The 21271-nt window shown below is 33.5% G+C and overlaps 1 protein-coding gene across 1 annotated transcript; it reads right to left on the bottom strand.

Annotated features, from left to right (window-relative positions):
• Positions 1-360: 360 nt before the first annotated feature.
• On the bottom strand, positions 361-17254 carry LOC105216657 (DNA-binding protein D-ETS-6-like). Its single transcript, XM_011191256.3, has 3 exons — positions 15458-17254; positions 2653-2890; positions 361-2255 (listed from the first exon to the last, which is right to left on the bottom strand). The coding sequence occupies exons 1-3, from the start codon at positions 16380-16382 to the stop codon at positions 1655-1657; spliced, it is 1764 nt and encodes a 587-aa protein (XP_011189558.3). The 5' UTR covers positions 16383-17254; the 3' UTR covers positions 361-1654.
• Between the last annotated feature and the right edge of the window lie 4017 nt (positions 17255-21271).

Here is a 21271-nt window from a genome sequence, read left to right on the forward strand (position 1 = left end):
TATTTCAAAAATTTATTTCCGATGTAACGTATTTTAAATATACAACAAATTATTGAATTCTTTCCAATTGCAACTAAATTATATTTCTTATATTGCTATTAGCAAATTTTTATAAAATTAAACAACCATATAATAAATTAAAAAAATAATAATTATAAGCTAAACTTAAGATTAATAATTTTTTATTTAATTCAAAGAAATTTTTAATAACAAAAGGCATTAAGAACAGTTATTCACTTTTAAATAAATTTTTTAATATAAATAAAATTATAATATAAACGGAATTTTTATAAATATAAACAAAAAAACAGAAATTACTATTAAATTAAGTTATTGCAAGTAAAGATTTTATACTCAATAACAAAAGAAATTGATAAATAAATAAATAGAATTTACAATACGAGAGCGGTCCGATAAGTAATTAGCTTACCAAAAAAGAAGTAAAATTTAATTACTTCTTTTACAGCCTTCTCACACAACCAAATAAATTTAGTATATTAAAATTATAATTGAGAAACCAGTTCTTGCTCTACGCACAGCGGTTACTCAATTACGTTCCAGCTGTTAAACATTTTTGTTTTTGCTTTTTATAAGAAGTTGGTAAGTTTCATCAGCTGATTTCGCTTTTATCAATAACCACAACCAAATCAAGCCGCAGAGCTGCACTACAGTTTTAACTCGATTTAAAATTAATGCAGTAAAATAAGATTTTTCTTTTGTATTGTAAATTGACTTTAATTGAGCTACGGCCGGTTAATTGCACAATTAACTTCTGTGCGAAAGCACTATAATAGTAGTTTGACTTGCAGGAGTGGTGTTATCGAGCGGTGAGGCTAATCACTTATCGGACTACAATTTGATATTTAAAGTTATATATACAAACGAACTACTAATAAATTACATTAATTCAGTAAAATTTTTATAAATACTAACTAAACTCTACATAATTGCTAGAACCAAATTTTGGTAATTTCATATTTCACATTAAAACTAAAACACTATAGCTTTAACAATAAATGTCTGCAATAAATAAAATCGTAAAAATCACAGCTAATTAAATTAAATAGATTATTACAATTTTCAATTATGTATGTATATTACAAATTACTCAAAATTGCGAGTTTGTCTTATAGCTAACTAACAAAATGCAGGTTATACACACAGAAAATGTATTTAAAATTAATGATTCAGTAAAACAAAGCTTTAATTGAATAGTTAAACACATATCTACGGAGGTAAGGAAAAATCATTTTCACCACACTTCACCATAAAAATAATTTAATATTGCAATTAGTACCTATGCACACACATACTTAAACATATGTACATATTAATAGTCTTACAATTACAAATTTATATTAGCCAAGGATATTTCCGCAAATACCCAGAGGTTGCTTTATTGCATACTACATAGTAACTTATACTTATATAATCTCTGGCTGGGCTAGTAGTATTGCTTATAACACCCGGCTATACATACATACTAGTATAAATATAAGCATATTCCCCTTTCTATGTATAAACGGAAAAAGGTGCGCCATGGGTGGTATATTTTGGTCATAATACAAAAACCAATGGACCACTCAATTGTCTAACAAATATGCACTAAGTCAAGTGTTAAGTTAAGTACCTTAAATTACACAACGTTTGGGAGTTAATTATACGTATTAGGCGGTGGACGTGAATCAAACGAGCCTGGCGTATATGACCAATATGGTGGCGGGCGTGTAAAAACGGCTGTACTATTGTTGTTGTTGTTGTTGCCACTACTTGTGGTACTGCTATTCACAAGTGTCGTCTCAGTACCCGTTGAGACGGTTGTTAATGTTGTTGTTGTTGGTGGTAGTGTTAAATTTGTTGGTGTTGTTGTAGTTAAGGTTGATTGCTGTTGTTGCAATAAATTTGTACTTGTTGCATTCAATTGTTGTTGCTGATGCTGTGTTAAACCAATGTTCGGTGAGTTGCTCATGCCAATTGGTGAGGGCAATGAGGTGGGTGAAGGTGATGGAAAGCCAAGACTGGACGAGGAGGATGGTGAGGTGAGATCCGTTTGTAGGTTGTGATAATGATGAGGATGCAGCCCCATGGCATGACTGTGGTGATGATGATGATGTTTATAGGAACTCAACATGCTTGTTGTGGGATCACAACCCTGTGCCTGCGCCTGGCAGGCCGCCATCAAGCCGTGAAAGTCAAATTTGTAAGCATAACGTTTCCCATGCACTTTGGTCATTATGTTTTTGTCGTAGTAATATCTGTAATGAAGAAGATGCATTTTGTAGCTCTTAAATATACTCATAAATTATTAATAAATAAGAAGTTTCTTTCATTGTCATTTTTTAATGCTTTCATATTGCTTAAATTATCAGCAACACTGTAATTTTTCACTCATTTAGAAAAAGCTCAGAAAACTAGCATGCGATAATTTCTCCATAATGGCCGCAACATCTTCTTATACACTCGCTATATTCACTCCTACACGCACAAACAGACATACACACGCATACCACTCCCCCCATTTACAAACCCACATAGAATATATTTTCTGTTTCTTTATTTGATTTCGTTTCAAGTTTTGTTTTACTTCGAAGCGTGTGCGCAACGCATTGCATGCTTTAATGCTCGCGTGCTTACTCGCTCGCTCTTGCTTACCTTAAAGCTCTGCTGAGTTTGTCGTAGTTCATATTTGGTTTTGCCTTTCGTTCGCCCCAACGCTTGGCAACTTCATCGGGGTCGATGAGTTTGAATTCGCCATTGGTGCCCTCCCATGTTATGCAACTGGCATTAGACGAATCGGCGAGCAGCTCAAGCAGGAATTGCCACAGTTGAATTTGTCCCGAACCCTGCGCAACCAATCGATGGGATGCGGCATTTAAGAGTTGATAGGGATCTGCAAAAGATTGAAGACAAAAAGAAAATTGTTTTAATATTATTAATTGCAAATTGGTTGCGTCTATGGTACTAGAGATGCACTAAATATTTTTATATGTATCATAACCAGCATTTTATGTAGATATATGCTAAGCACTGATGTGTATACACTCAACTATATTTACCTATGTATGTACAGAGGTAGTCAAAATTATTTACACATCGGACGTTTTTTTCCAAAAAGCTTTCGCTTGTAGTTGTTGTCGCAAGGTAACAAAAAGCTATGTTGTTGTAAACCTTGATCTATTCCCGAGAGAATGAAGTCGGTTTGGCTAGAATAGCTAGAAATATGGCGGAGAAATAAGCAAATGAACTGAAGACTCGGAGTAGTCAAAAGTATTTACACACAACATGAAATGTATTATCCTGTTAGTTTTTAATGATAATTTTTTTAATTTTAATGTTTAGTTTAAGTTACTATTCTAAGGCGATAAATTCATAATTGGTTACATTACCATTGGCATCAATACCAGCCTGCTTTATGGTCCGAATTGATTCAACACAATTGTGTGCTAAGTTAACAGTTAATTTAGACCAAATGTCGCTAATTTCGGCGTTTTCGGTTATTATATCAATTGTCCTCTGATATTTAACGAAAGACCAAACATTTTGACTAAAGTTTTGGTCAGTGCTGTGCGGAGGTCAACTTGATTTGCTTCATTTAAAACTTTTGAAGGTAAAGATCCTTCATGAAATGGAGCTTTATCCTGTTGTAAAATGTAGTCAATAGTTGGAAAAGGCCGACGGACCACTACAATGGCATGGTCATGTGAATTCTGATATATCCGGATGATTTAGGGTCACTAAATTAGTACCAAATCTCCAAAACAGAAGTAAGGAAAATTTCCTCAAAGAATAAAAAAAAAAATCAAAAATCATCACTCCCGACTCTATTTAGCGTCTAAGCTGCATTATTCTTCTTCTCACGTGGTAAATGCATAAAGCGTTTACTAAAGAAGCCCTGGAACAAAAAATCAGCCTTATCTGTCCACGACAGGCTTTAGGATGCATTTTAAGGCAAATGAGAGGCATATCGCTTTTTTGGTTTCGGAAATAAGGCTTTTTTGGTGTCGGCAGTGGTCAACTTTATACACAACGTATGTATTTATGTTAATATTTTAAAATGTCCTTAGCAGTGTAGCATCATTGGCTGTTCATGCAATATGCTGATTCGATGATGCTGCAATATTAAGAGGACTAATTGTGGGATTTTGTATGACAGTTCCTACTAATCTTCTGCATTCTCTTTGAGTTATCACAGGTTTCCGCCCAATTATCTTTAAATTGTACTTGCAATACTTCGTTTCCTTCTTTTTAATAACATTATAAACAGTATTCCATCAAATTCTATAAATTTTAACTAACTCCGAAGCCTAAACCCGAGTCTTAAACTTAGTAACAGTCTCCAATCTAGTTATAATCGATAATTCCTTTGTTTTCGATATTTTATTTACCAATTTTTATATTTTAAGGCTGAGTTAGGTTGTTAAGAATGCAATAGAATCAAATTACTACTTTTGCTCAAACAAAATCCAAGGATAAAGGCTAAATTGCCGTGTGTAAATACTTTTGACGCAAAAAAAAATGTGAATAAATACTTTTGACTACTGCGAGTCATCAGTTCATTTGCGTATATCTCCGCCATATTTCTAGCTATTCTTGCCAAACCGACTTCATTCGCTCAGCAATAGATCAAGGTTTACAACAACATAGGATTTTGTTACCCTGCGACAACAACAACAACAAGCGAAAGCTTTTTGTGTGAAACTTGGAAAAAAACGTCCGATGTGTAAATAATTTTGACTACCTCTGTATATACTATATGTATGTATGGCATACATTTTCTTGTTATTACAAGTTTATTAAACAAGAAATCTTGTGCAATTGGTTTTACCTAATTTAATTTACTTTATAACCGCAACAGCATTAAATTAACCACACATTCAACCAAAACATGAAAATATAGATGTATAAATTTAAACCAGACGTTAACCGTCCAATCGTGCTGTCGCTCTTGCTATTTCCGACGCGTCAGCAACGGATTAGATATGTACCAATATATTTGTATGTATGTATGAATGTATGTCTATGTTATTCAACAGCATGGCGACAGTGTCGTTCATTCATTTCTGCATAAAAATAACAAGTTGCGTAGCCAAATATATATGTACATATGTATGTGGTTAAGTTTCTACGGAAAATTGAATTTTAAGATTATCCTATAAAAGTGAAACCAAAGTATCATTTAATTTCAGGAGGAAAAAACGTTTGTAAAATTCTGAAGACTTTTGTTGTGATATAATTGATCAGATATAGACCAAAGCCCATGCAGTTTATGGAAATCAATCAAAAATCACATCTACATACATAATAATTCCCAAATGATACCAAGTTAACTAATATTTTACGAGGAGTGAGGCACTAGAGAGGTGTTTTAGAGTAATGAAAATATAAGTAAACTCTGGCAGCATCGTGGAGCATTTAGTGAATAATGTTTCAAATTATTATTGTAATCGTTTAATCAAAATTTTTCATTTTTGTTAGACTCTGCATACATTAATATTCTCCTTTATATTATTGCTAACCATTAGATAGTATTTTTTGTTCGTTTCGGCCGCTTCTTACTATAGTATTATCTAATCAAACTAGAATACATATAAAAAATACTTTGATATAAAGCAAAGGCATAAGTGCTTGGCCTGATAAAATTATTTATGTCATTTGATTAGTACAGTATAAAGCATCGTGCTACAAAGCTACATAACTAAACTGGTGCAAAGCGGTTTAATATTTAGCTGTTCGAATTCTTTTTAGTTTTTTGTTCGTGTAATATATTCTTTCAATAGGTACATCATCATCAATTGGCACTACAACCGGGTGTCGGTTTTGTCCGCGTCCATAAGCCTACGCCAGTCGTCTCTGCATTGCGCACGACGGTGCCAGTTGAGGATTTTAAGCTTCGCCAGATCTACATACACTCGATCCCTCCACCTGAGTTTCGGTCATCTCTTTCTTCGTCGGCCGCCAGGAGGTACACATTTAAAGGGCACACATTTCATAAATTTTAATTTCTAATTTTATTAATAAATGTATAAAGAAATTTCGAATATGATTTTTCATTTTGTATGTTCACAATACATCTATGTATAAAGGGTGTTTTTTAGACATGTGGTTTTCGAGAATAAATAACATCATTTAATGTCACGGCTATTACTTTAGGTTTATTATAAATTTAAGGGCTCGACATTTGTTTTGAACATTATTTCGTGCAACTGCTTGGCTGACTCGAATAAATTCCAAACGAGAGGCCAATTTTCACGCACTTTTTGGAACAATCGAGGCCTTATAGCAACAATAAACGTTGTTCAGAACCTACTGTGGAAATTGCATCCCAATTGGTGGCCTGTTTTTACAGATTTTTTAGATTTTTGGCTTATCGAAAACAAAAAAGTTAGAGGCGTTTCAATCTGTAAGCTTAAATGCATGGAAAGCACTACGACCAAGTAATTGTGCCAAAAATGGGACCTTTGGTAGACATTTGAAAAAAATTTGCGTTTTTTTTTTTTAGTTTTTTGAATAATAATGGAGTCATTCGATCAAGCCGTTTTTGAGATACGATGGAGGAAAGTTTGATAAACACAGATTCCAGCTGTCGACTGAGCGCTTTGCTCAGCTTCTTCTTCTAAATGCAGTGTCTTTATAACGATTTCGAATTTCTAAATCACTTTACTACTGTGTTCTAGACAAGTTAAGAAAGCAATTTATAATTTAACACTTCATTATTTATCATCATCTGACAGTCGATAAGCTTGGAAGATATCATAGTTGTCAAAGACAAATATTAATATTGTATTTGAAAGACATCTTGATGGTAATTAATCAGCATAGAATAGAATAGGTCCATTGTATTTAAATCGTATTCCTTTTGAGCTCGAAAGGGGTTATTCCATTTCTTCATAAGATTTTTCAAAATCATATGTGTAATACTTTATACCACTACAAAACAAAGATAGCATCGGTGAATTTAGTGTAGTTTATGAGTGTACACTTCAAAAGTTCGCAATACGGTGATAAGTGTCGTTAAACCATACGTCATGCGGCAGGCGTCTAGTTGGCACGTCGATCACCGGCGCAATCGTGAAAGGCATGACTAAACTGAACAATTTAGCTTAGTCATGCAAAATTGGGTTCCCCTAAACACATATCAACAGGTGTTTGAATTGTTCCCACACTTATTTTTTTACGATCGATTTGTTATCAGTTAATTTTGCTAGACTGATTAGGCGCGTTTGTTTACAGTTATTCATATACATATACATGCGGCTGCTTGAAATATAATCAATAAGTACATGTATGTTTGTATGTATGTATGTATTATTGCGAGACCCATTGGCTAAAGCAAAAGCTTATTATTTTGCTGTTTTATCAACTGATAACGCAAACATACTTAACTAGTTTTTGTTAGGTATGGTTAGGTCGGCAAAATTTTTGACTATAGTTTTTAAAAATCATTCTTAGATAACTGTAGTTAAATAAATTTAGTTAAATGCATAGTCATTTCAGTTATTATGATGATAATAGTAAGGAAAGTGAAACGCAAAAATTTTAAATTTATATATACTGATAACTGAGTCGCACTCGAAATTCGAGTTACTATCATTTTTGATAGTATTTTTATTCTTATAATTTGTATTATTATTTGTACTTTAAGTGTTATTATAGAATAATTACCAACATTACAAACACACAAGGTGTCCACTATTTCAAAATATAAAAAATTATATAGATAAGCAAAAAAATTATTAAAATTTGTTCTATTATCGAATTTTAAGATATTTCGCTAACTTACGATGTACGTTGTGTGTTTAAAAAATAACGGGAATTATAACATTTAAAATTTCACAGGTTTGGTTTTATAATGTTGATATACAAACATTTCAGGGGCATGTACGATACAATTTTAAACGGTATTCATTGCTTACTTTGTACTATTTTCAAAAATGCAAAGAACCTTAAAGGGCCATTGTTTTACAAGCGAACGAGAAATCGCTGAAAGAGCCTACGGCTATCCCAAAAATCGAGTTTGAGAGGTGTTTCCACGATTGGAAAAAGCGCTGGCATAAGTGCACAATGTTGAGTACTATTTTAAAGGCGACAATATTAAACTAGACCAATGAATAAATATTTTTTTTTAACGAAAATACCGGTATTTTTTAAACAACCCTCGTATAGTAAATACAATCAATCCATATAGGATTTGACGAAGTGCGAATATTTTATACATTGAGAATTAAATTAAGAAAAAATAAATTCGAGGGAAATCTAATACAAATATCAATATTCCAAATCTTGGCTCTCAAAAAGGCAATAAATTAAAAATAGGTGTGAATTCCAGTGTATCCCACGATATATAAATGTTAAATAAATGTTTTCCAGACCGGATAACTCATCAACTTTTAACATTTAAGATTTAATTATCTAAGCCCTAAATACTGAATGGAATGATTTCCGTCCCATCGCTCTTCTGAAAATCCATTTAGTCAAAATACAAACTATCTTAATCAAATTAGGTGAAAAAGTTTCACTTAACGTACAGCGATTTCGATTCGAAAAGTGATGAAGTCGATCTAAAAAATTAATTTTGCTCCCTTATACGTACTATGTTATGTACTCTCTGAAAATATCTCGCATAATTCCTATGTTTACATAACACAGGGCTGTTGAATCAAACCAGCTTTGCTTGAGAGAATATGTCATAAGTCAAAAACATCTCTCCGTTTTTCGAAGTTAGCCTTCAAAATCGAAGTATTTGAAGTCGAAGTTCGAAAATAGGCTGCATAACACTCGGTTGGGTATTGGACCAAACCATTTTTCGAAATTAACCTCCAAAATCGAAATATTTGCATTCGAATTTCAAAAATAGGTTTTTTCAATAAACAATAAATGTATTAATTATATAATGTTGTTTCTAAAAAATAAAAAAAAAAAGAATTATAATCTCCCTTAGCATCGTATTTTAATACTATATACAATTTTCGGTCAAGCTTATGTTACAGATGCTATAAGTGGTCAGTGTTGGATGTTCGAAAAAAGTAACACACTCCTTAAACTCATAGAATTGGCGCGAATATTTAAAGATGGTTTTCTCCTTATTTATAGTCACATTACCTTTATTCATACACAAAATATTTTTATTATCAATTTTCGTAGACTTTTTCAGCACACATTGCTGCAATTCGAACACATTGCTGAGAAAGGAATTCGAACATTTATCTTATATAATAATTTTGTTAATGCTTTAATTAAATACGTATGTATGTATGTAAATACTAAAAGGCAAAACTCTGTGTCATATGCTCTTAAATATCGAATTAAGTAGTAATTCCAGGAATTTTATAAAATAACAATGGTGATTCATCGAACAGCAGCACACTTGAACACATTGCCAAAAACAAAAATATAAAATATTTCACTTTTTTTTCGTTCGCTACTGTAGTGAGCAATATTAATTCTCACCGAATGCGCCATTATATAGGATAGACCGCCCAGATACCGGATGATGATGGTAATGCTGGTGATGTATGTGTGGCGCCGGCGTTTGCATACGTACACCGAAGCGCCACATTACGCCCACATCTACACTCACACTCATTTTAAGTATTTGTTGTTATTATTTTTATTTCTTTTGTAGTATTCACTTTTACTTTGTTATTGTTTAAATTTTGCAAACATTTGTCGCATGCAATTTTTGTTTTGCTTTTGCTTTGTGTTGTGGTTTTTATTTCTCAATTATTCATGCTTTAAATAAAACGGTTTTCTGAGAAATTCACATAATTTTAGCGGAATATTTCAATTTTAAAAATTAATTAAGAAATATTGAGCAACACTTGAATATTTGACATTTTTGTGTTTCAATTGCTTTTTCATTCATTCATACTTTTTTTTGCTTTATATTTTCAGTGTTCCATATTTGCTTATGCACCTTGCACACAACCGTTTAGTTTTAGTTCTCGATAACGACTGACTTCTGACTTCTATCAACACAATTGAGCAACCTGCAAAAGAAATTTTATTTACACATGGCTATACCTAGAGGGACCGCCTTCTTTCTGCTGCTACATTCCCCATACCTCCCACAACACAACCACCCGCCCTCCTCATTTCTCTATTTTATTGCAAGTTTATCACTTTGCCATTTTTCACCTGCACAGTTGGTGGTCGGCGCGGTTGCTTACTGCTAAGCGCTGGCAGCAAAGACAATAAGCGCACAAACGCAAAACGGAGCCATATTGACCTGACCAAGGGCACGTGCACCCACTTCCAAAACATATGCACTCACTCCCCCTCAGTTTGTTATTCTCAAAGTACCGTAAAGATTATCGGTAATCTCGTGCAATAATCCTGCTTGGAATAAAAAACAAATCAATTAACTATGCAATTCGGGTGTGATTTTTTTTCTCTTGTACAACAACACACGGACATTTTTGCAAATACATATCGGGATATGCATACATATATACATACATGGATGTGTACAATCGTATGATTGTTTTCTAGGCAGATTTAATAAAATTGATATTAGTTTTTTTTTGGGTTTTTGAAAGATTGTTTTATGGTCAGATTTTAATGATTCTTGAATTAGTCTAATTGAAGTAACAATCACTGATTATCTCGGTTAGAAAATTATCAATATTTTAAATGAAAAAGTAGCACATAGAAACACCCGACAACATAAATGTAGACATATAAATATTTTTTTTTTTCAAAAACGAAAATCGCCGTTATTTTTTGAGCACACCTGGTATTGTTGCATAGAATAAAAGCAAAAGATATTTGAAGAATACTAGACAAATTTGGATGAGCCGCTAAGGTTAGATGTATTTTTATGAGCTTTGAGGATTGATTTTCGAATTCTTGGACATAAACAATACCGTAACGATACCCAGCATCCATGCGATATGAGTCCGTGTTACTTTTTTCTTTTTTCCAAAAATAAAGAAAACCTTAAAAGCCCATCTTTTTACAAGCTTAGGAGAAAGTCCTGAAAGAAGAGTTTAAGATGTGTTTCGATTGGAAGAAGTGCTGCATAAGAGCCTAATATCGAATGGGGACCATTTTAAAGGCGACAATATTAATGTAAACCTATGAATAAATATATGTTTCAAAAAACAAAAATTGCAGTTATTTTTTGGATACGCCTCGTATAAAATTATAATCAAATTTTTTTCCTCAACTTTTTCTAGTCCAAATTATTCACGAAGTTTTTATTTACAATTATAATAAATTTTTTCACTTATAAATATATTTATGTACACTTTTACAATCACATAAAATATTAAATAAAACAGCACTAATTTAAGTTAATAAATTTAATGGTTAAAAGTTGGCCACCTTGACTACAAACATCCATCCATTCACACCCTCAAATACTCGTACACACATGTTTGTATGTACAATAACTTTTGTTGTTTTCCAAGTATATAAATGTCAATAACAAAGTTTCAGTGGCTTTACATATTTTAGACGCGCTATTTGAGGCTTTGCTCTGCGAAACAGGAAGCGCGGAAATGAATATTTTCCTGTCGCATTTGCTTGAAGTTCGGCCTCGTCATGCAGCCACGTTGAACGCCTGCTGTGTGTCAGGACAATCAAATGCTTACTTAATTCGGCAGGCAGGAGCAAACAGTGTCTTATTTCGTGCATAATCGAATCTCTAACAGATGGAGTTAGTTTTACTTTTATTTACTACCTCGGATAAACTGTTTACCAGCATTCTTTTGAAATTCTTTATTTGAACTTAGGGTCAAATAGGATGTTTTCTAAGAGGTCTAAAATTTACAACTTTTAATCGTCGACTCACACCGGGAAAACATTGAACAAACGTGAGATTTGTTTCCAACCCTTTCATCAAAATTCTATACCTATTCCCAGCGAGCTTTCGACGCCCTCAATGTGGTCTGGAGCTCCTGCATCATTACACGACGTACCAAATCTCTACGGTTGCGCAGACGTTTTCATAAACCAATGTCTTCGCAACATTTAACGCATTTTCTGACCCGTCACCGTCTCTAACTCGAAGTTATGGTCACTCACAAACCAAAAACCCCTATGGTTCGAAATTCTCAAAAAAAAAAAATGGCGCTGGCTCAGTCATGTTCTGAGACGAGATCCAAATGCAATCACCCAGAACGATATCGACTGGAATTCAGAAGGCACCTAAAGTAAAGAAGGCACCTCCAACCTCGAGACGAAATTTGAACATCGAAATATCAGAGATCCAAAAAAGTTGGAGTGAAATAAAGAGACCAGCACAAGATCGACATAAATGGAAGAATCTTAGCCTTTGCTCCGACGCAGAGGAATAGGTTACAATATGTATAAGTCTATCTCTGAAGAGATCGTGCTATTCTTGTACTAGTTATAGTACCTCTACTAGTTTCTTCTTGTTTATAACGGAAAATTGTAATTTCCAGTGTTTCGAAATGTTGTTAAACTCATGGTAACCTATAACAAAAACAAAATTGTACTGTTCTGACACACTGTGCGATGCGCAGACAATGACGAGGCCGCAATGCTTCAACGCAAAGCGTAGGATTACTTTGATTTTATTATTAGATGCCACATCCTGTGAGAAATTATCATATTTACATCGTTTATTAACGGCATCACTCCCCCTCTTAAGTAAAGCCGAGCTCGTCGAGTTGGCAACATTTTCGTTTCATGACTTAAAAGACTCTTATCTAAATGTTTACGTGTATTCTAAGAGACTAAGGCACTAATCCAGGTGAAAAGTTAAGTCAACAATCACCGTTAAGTGCATTTAATAACACAACAATAAAGAGTTTGAGTACCAAACGCTTATTAAATAAAGACGTTTATTGTTTGAAAACTTTTATACTAAGATTGTCTTAGAAGACAACGCACAAATAGTTGACACCTAGACTTTGATGGTGACTTCATTTAATGATTTCATACGATTTGCACTTATTTCACTGGATTAGTTCAAACTGCAAGACATTTCAAATGCATTAAACTAAACTATTGGATAAAGGTATTACCCATGTCAGTGACAGATACTCCCTGCCGCCCAATGGTCATATGCTGTGAGTTGTTGGGGGTGGGCTATATCAACCCTATGCTTGTGCGAGATATATGCGTACTCATTATGAGCTTTCCCAGTCACGCACACACATGTGTGCAGCGATGTTATCAGTAAATACGCGTTTAAGCAGTGAAAGAAAAGAAGACATACGGCAATACATAAATAAAAGAAAACAGTGGAAAAGAGTCAAGATGTAGCATGCAACAATAGCCACACACTCAACTAAATAAATTCACCGCAATGCGATTTCGATCTAAATAAGTGCGGCTATTATTACCGAGATTGAGAAAGTCCGAAAGAAAAGGATTCAATGCTCACAAGAAAGCAGCCGAAAAGTAGCTTTTGGCCACAATTCGAGGATACAATGAGCACATAAATTGAAACTGTATTCCTCTTAATGTGAGAGTTGGTCATTGCTATTATTTTCCAACACACTTGTTAAATACTAACACTAAATTGCCATAGCGGTTTGGAAATCCCTTAGTGGCCATTTTCAATGATAGTCAATTGATTGTAATGCTGATAACGGTAACCGATTTTTATTACAAAAGATTTACGAGTACTGTTTGAGTGTGTGAAGGTCATGCTTTTACAGAGGCACTTTGGAAAGGTTATTATTAGATCTTCACTAAAAGAGTTTAAATGCTCAAACGAAGGGGTGTATAAACATCTTTTAGTTTGATCATAAGTCAGATACTTGATCTAGTATCACATATACGAGATGGCGTTCTTATAAAAACTTTTTAATGGCGGCAATGTCCTTGGAATTCTTAAGTTAAATAAAAAAGGAAAAAATTATAATAAATTGTACAATAATCTTATATATCTCATATTCGCATGCTAATGCATTTCAAAAGCTCTCTTAAAGTGTAAAAATCAAATATCAAATCAAAAAACCATAAATTTTTGGCTTATAATAATAATATAAACCCAACCTTCTTCATAAATTTCAGAGTTGTAATACAATTTGTTTGTGATTGCATTTTGAGTGACTCATGTTTGGTAGTTCGGAAAAAAAAATAACAAACGAGATTTTAGAAGGAGGACTTGGATGCAATATTGAATAACTCTTCTAATGCAATGAAGACCATCAAAAAGTAGGTTAACCAGTTTCAAAATGGACGCACGCCGGTTTTAAATGAGCCACTAAAAACGACTATAGCGATGATAATGTGAAAGCAGTTCACGATTCGAGTTCGATTGAGTAATTGCCTACATAAAATATTTAGTACAGAAAAAATAGCATTCTGGTCCCATATTTATCGTTCTCAATGTAAAATAATATGGCGAAATCATAATAAATATAATAATACCTAATGTATGTAAACTCAATGCTTCTCTGTACCCGTATTCTCCAGACTTAGATCCCGCAGCTAATTAAAATCTGACTCATTGTATGCAATAACCGCCATAATTATTATTGAACCGGCTCTGTATTAATAATTGATTAAGACTTACAGTGAAAAAATTCCGCCGATCTGTCAGAGCAATAAAACCATATACCTATCATACAGGCAGAAAAAAGTTAAAACTCGCAGACTTTTTTTATATTATTAATATTCCTTAATCAATTCATAGACAAAATATTAATTAAAAGTTAGCCCTAGATTCGAACAAGCTTACAAGAGAGAGTACCCCAGCAACATTGACGTTGGAATGGGAGCGGATTGGCAGTCCATGGTCCACTTGCGCAAGAGCGCTGGACATACAGACATCGCATGAGCTCACCAAGCGCAGGACAACAACCAGTACCTGTGCAGTTGCACGGTTCTTTTGCCCGCTGTGGAGCGAAAAGGTCCTTCGAACTGCTGTCACCACTTAGCAAAGTCCATCTCGGCGCTCATTGGTGTGCTTGCTTGACATTGTCCGATAGGCACCCATGCGTTGAGACTTGGGATCCAGATGCAAGTTGCCAAAGCTTGATTTGGAGGAAGGCGAGGTGAAATAATCTAAGCATTTTATCCTCCATTGCCCAGCATTAGCCCTCTAAAGAAGTTTGTAACAGATTCCAAGCGTATTGCCGGATCATAAGAGTCTTTTTGATTTGATCCTTTAGTAGTTTATTGGTATCACAAAGGACAGCGCTCAAAACTGTCCAAGTGAGATCTTCCTGCATGTGCAGAGATCCGCCTACTAACCTAACCTAGCCCCAGAAGTTGTTTTCGATTAGGTTATATCTATAAATTTATTTAATTTTATGAAAACTTTGTAGAGATTGTTTGACAATTAGAATGATTACCGTCGGAGTATTGTGTAGTAATTCGGAGTCAATTATGACAAGATATTAATTACCAAAAACATAGCAAATGTTTTTAAAACCCATCCTAAGTTGTTTATATTTCCAGCACCAAAAGATCAGGTTAAAAATAGAATATATATATATATATATATATATATATATATATTTATCTTCCATGTACTCACTTGGCTCATCTTCATTCAGCATTGGACTTGTCTCACGTCCTGTAGCACTATACAGCGTTAAGGCAAAATGTTTTGCCAGGATAATGCCGCCCTGTCGCGAACCAGCGCACACCCAGAAATCGGCTCTACTTAATTCACACAACTCAGCGCCAGTAGTGGGGAAACGTGCAATATCTGGTTCAGGATCAATTTTAAACTGATTCGTTAACCATTTCACCCACTTGGCAATGTCATCCGTATTCCAAGCATGTGGATCCAATGGCACTTTAACCACTGGCGAAGCCGGACGCGATTTGGCACTCTCACTGGATGAATCACTATTACCCGCATTTGTGTTTGTAGGCAATGCTTCACTTTCAACGTTCACACGCGTTTCATTAGCACTCGCACTGGACTTTTCAACTTGACCGTCGGCCTTTTGTGGTGAAGGCGCTGGCGATTTAGACTTAGCGCGGGTTGCTTGTTGCACACTGGGCAAATTGGCGGCATGGCTACCATGTAAGGCTTTCAGTTTACTATAACTATGTGCACTAAGTTTAGATTTTGTACCACTTGTTTTACTCTTCCAACTTTCACTGTCACTGTCATAATCACTTGAACTGTCAGTAGTCGTACTCGTACTACTGTCATCACTACTGCTGCTACTTGTGCTGGATCTACGACGTCTTCTTTTATCTGTTGCTGCCCTGTGAGCCACTGCCGACCCTGAGGGGTTGTCTACTGATGTAGCCCCTTTCGCTTCTTCCGCGCGGGTTTGTACTTTTTGTATCTTTTTCTCACTATCCGTCGTCTGGCCATGTCCATGCATTTGAATATTTTGATAACCGATTTGTAGTTTTTTAAATAAAAGCGCCGAATTCATCCACTTAAATTTACAATTGCCATAATTATTCTCGTTGGGAATGTAGTTCAATGTAAGCGCCATTCAAATTTTCATAAATAACGGTATCTTTTTTTGGTATGATTTTGGAATTAATTCACAACCGTTTACGCATCACTTTGGCATATTATATAAATTTTTTGTTTTCAATTCACAAATAAAATTTATTTATTTATTTATACTTTTTATTTTAAAAATATTTCTGTTTTTTAATTCACAAATAAAATTTATTAATTAATTTATAATTTTATTTAATTACTATTATTATTTTTTGTCACTTATTTTGTTATTCTTAAATAAACTCACTAATTTTCACTTTATTTTATGCTAAGAGACAGCATCGCACTCGCCCTCAGCTATCAACTATCCACAAATCCAAACTGATTTAGTTTAAAAAGCAAATCACTCCAATTATTCCAAGCCAACACTCGTTAATTATATCCGGCTAAAAACTGTTACAAATTGCCGATCTCGAAAAGAAGTTCTCTTTGAAAGCGAGTTCAAACACTTTTAAATTAAAAATATTGTGATTCACATATAAATGTGTGTATGTATGTACGTAAGTATGATTTTAAGTATGGCTTTCCAGGAAATCTTGTCAAAACTCGTTGACTGTTGCCGTGTGAATCATAAGTTGGAAAGCATGATCCGTGTTTAACCCGCTTCACACTGTTTTCATCTTTCAAATAAATCACAAATAAAACACTTTTCTAAACAATTTTCAGACGTCACTGTAAAACGGAAAACACCGCTAGTAATTAAAAACCAAAATATTTTCCCCAAGTTTCTTCGAAAAACAAAAATCCCAAGTTCCGCAAACATCCAACGGGCACTTTAACCGCAGACTGGAGCACACACAGCGTATTTCCGTCTTCAAGCGCAGTCAAACGACAAATGCTTATGAATGGCGATCGCCAAATCAAAAATCTTCGACATGAAAACCATATAACTGAAAGCTTTCAGTTGCTGCTTGCAAAAAAATTATGGCATGAGATTTTTGATCACCAACACTTATACACGTGAGTACGTGTAAATGACGTGAGAGCGCATAGAGCGTCAGCAAACATGACTAAACGCTTTTTAGCTATTGGGGAAACAATCTGTGAGACTGAGGGAATTCACTGTGACTTTGGCGATAACTAGACAGAGCATGTGCTACCGCTGGAACGACCTACGTGCTTATTAGTCATATTTGTTTACATTTTCACACATCTATCTATGTGAGATTGTTCACTGGATATATGTGTAATTAAAAGATTTGAATTAATGTAAGTGATACATTTACCTTGTTTAGTATTCTAATCGAGAAAATACACGTCATTACCATGAAGGAAAAAACGTGAATAATTTACTGCATTTGTTCTCATTGCGGTAATTACTTAACCTATAATAGAAATTAACGTTTTGGAAAAATTGCAATTTTTAGCATAGCATCCTTCTAGCTTGATACAGGGTGGAGCCCTGCAAAATATATCTCGATGTAGGCGATCCTCATTCGACTCAAATTCGCTATTTATTTCAGAATATAGTCTCTTTTTAGTTCCATACAGGCTGGAGATCTGAAAAATATATCTCGTTGTTAGCGATCCTAATTTGACTCAAATTTATTCCCTTTTCAACTTGGAAAACAAAAAGAACAAATTTGAAGAATACAGTTCATGGATATGACAGCAGTTTATAGTAAGAGCAATGGGTTTAAAGCAATTTTTTTTCGCCAAATGAAGCCGTTTTAATTTAAATTTAATATCAACTTGGACCTATAAAACAGCATGGTAGATAATCGTTTGGCCCTTCTACAGGTAATCAAAGTAGAACCTACTGGCAAAATGTTTCATAATTTCTTTTAATGATCATTAAACTTGAACTTCTTGACTCGAACTTCTCCAACTCAAATCATCATAATCCACAAAAACACGTCGATTTAGAGAGACTTCCGAGTTACGGAAGGTAATTTGTATGAAATTTTAATTCTATTGCCAATTCAAGAGTTCCGAGTTATAGAAGTTCGAGTATTTTTATATTTATTTTTTATTTTTATTTTATATATTTTTAATTAATTAATTTAAAATTTTTAACACTTTATTTGGGCTTCAATAAAATTATTACGATTTTCTAAAAGTATATAAAGCTAACTTATAATTATTTTATAATCATAATGAATATTTTTTTTCAAATTTAATTTTATAAAAAATATAATTTACTAAAATTGGTTTGCTCTGAAATCGATTTTTCCTGCTGGGAATAGAAAGATTTTACCATTTCACATACATATATACTTATACCCACTCGACTACGTCATTATCTTATTAGAACACCAGCCCTCTTATACTCGTATCTTACGCGATCACTGTAAAATCGCATGGAATTTTTATGAATGAAAATTTTCACTGATTTACTATACGAGCTACGTCATATAAGGGCACATGCATACAAACAAATCATATGAGAGAGAGAGCGGCAGAGTATTGTTTTCTGCATTGCTTTTAAATTGCTTTTAATAGAGATCGCATTGCAAAGCTCTGAATGCGGACAAACGAGTATTTGTAGTCGGAGCAGCATGCTTGTGTGAAAATCGAAAATGCATGAGTCATACATAAAACCGTAGCGTTTGCGATTTTGTGCACATGTAGTGTGCATGTTAATATGATAACAACAACAAAAGCATTGCATGAGAGTAAACTTTTGGTTATTGGAGATTCCCCAACAATTGCTTGCGTATTAAATTGAGCAAAAAACATCTCATTCATTCATAGATTTATTTCTATAGCGTCATTATTCGTGGAAATTCAAATGAGTGTGTTTTCGTCGTGTTTTCTTCGATTGAAGCATTCGTCATTGTTGTTTTTTAGCTTGATTTCAAAATATATGTATTTTATTTGTTTGCTTTACGCGGCGACGATTTATAATAATATATTCTATTTTGCATACAAAATGCTTTGCACTATTTCTATTCAAAGAAATAATAATTAAATGAGCTTGAACTTGATAATAATTTGTATTATATATTTGGATCATTCAGTAAGTCCATAAAGGTAATGCAGCGTGCATTATTTCAATATTATTGCATTGAAAATCAGTGTTTAGTCCGCACCGCGAATAGGTTTGTGTTTACAAATTTTATTTCCGATATTTAAAAAAAAAATAGGGATGTTCATTCATCGAGACTTCCACGTAAAAACTTAATTTTCTACTCAATACATCAGTTATTCGTAGAATTGAACATCCTGGGGCGACGCAATGAATGTTGTATGGCAACTAGACTGGCATTAGATTTTATAAAAAATATAAAAAAATCATAAATGCGGTTATATCCACCGAAGCCAACTTGTTGAATGAATGATGAATTTCTATAAGCCAATAGCTGTGGCTATGTAACTACATAGGGAGTATACTAATATATGTACATATATCAGTTAAGACGACTTGCCGTATGCGTTCGCTGCTAACGTTGGCAGAAATAGAGTTAATCATCAAATATTAGGTAAATGTGAAATTTGAGTCACTCATTAAATTGTTTGTAGATATGTATGTATAGTATGTATGCAGTTGAACTTTTCATTTCCTCTTTGCTTTATTAAACTTTGCGTTGAACCAATGGCTTATAAATCACATACAATGTAAATATTAATTAATTACTAATAGTGACAGGGTGAAATGCAGAACACTACTACATTATAACGGTAAATTGTTTGGTTAGAGATTTGAATTCACCTGGTGCTAAGTGATAAGTTGCTGGAGTAACTGCTCATGAGAACAACAAATACAAGAGTATGTATAGGTATTGGTGTATTCATTGAACTTAATGTTCGCTGCTAATAATTAAAAAAACAAAAAAGCATGAGCGTGAGATAACAAATTTAAATATGTATGAAGAGTGAAGTACTCTTGATTTGGCAATTATTGGCGATAATGTAATCAAAAATCGTAAATAATTGATGTTTCAAGATACAGGGGAACTTCCATAACTCGAACTTCTATAAGTCGAAGATCTCCATAACTCGAACTTTTGAAAGGGCAATAGCGTTTAAAATTCAAATTTCATACAAATTTCCTTCCATGATCTATTCGACCAGGACATAACACAAAATTTAAAATTTTAATATCAAGAATCAATTTTAAAGGAGTCCCTGTATTCATATGGTGGCGAACAAAAAATATGATATTACACTTATAGATTTCATAAATCGTGTAAGAAAGGCATGATAGCAAAGTGCAACAATCAAAATTACAGAATACGTGTTTTAACGTTAAAAAAAAACGATATGCGAAGTTAACAAATAAGGCTGGGTATAAACCTAAATTTTACGTCTTTTTGAAAAATTTTATGTTTTAATGAAAATTCTATAATTCGAAGTCTCTCTAATTCGAAGTTTTTTTGTGGATAATGGTGATTCGAGTTAAAGAAGTTACACTGTGTAAAAAAAAACTCACATTTAATAAGAAAAACGATATAGTTCTACAAGTAGTTTCGTCTTCCCTCATTTTAAATTCAGCTTCCCACGAGAAAACCCCCAATATTTTACTTTTGTAGTATCAACTGTGGGAAACTATTGCTATGTAATCCCTTTGTTAATATACATCTTTACAAACTGCTAACTTCCAATATTTAGATAAGTTGCTAAGCAAGAGTTTATTAAAATAAAAGTTAGAAGAGGGCTATATATAAAGAAAATATTATTAAACTCATTTGCTTTGAAATTATTTAAATAAAAAGTGGCAAAACTTTAAATAATTATGAATTTTCACAAAATATTAACATTTTGTTTATTTTTTATTTATTTTACTCGTTTATATTAAGTGTTCTTCTTACTGATAGCTTGTTTTTAGAAGTATCGAGCTCCAACGCTTCGGACGACCTAGTAAATACTGTTGGCTACCATTACCAACACTAATAGCCATCCGTCATCAGGAGCGCGACAATCCCAAAAGTTCCA

Source organism: Zeugodacus cucurbitae, chromosome 3, assembly GCF_028554725.1.
Source record: "Zeugodacus cucurbitae isolate PBARC_wt_2022May chromosome 3, idZeuCucr1.2, whole genome shotgun sequence".
Taxonomy (NCBI): domain Eukaryota; kingdom Metazoa; phylum Arthropoda; class Insecta; order Diptera; family Tephritidae; genus Zeugodacus; species Zeugodacus cucurbitae.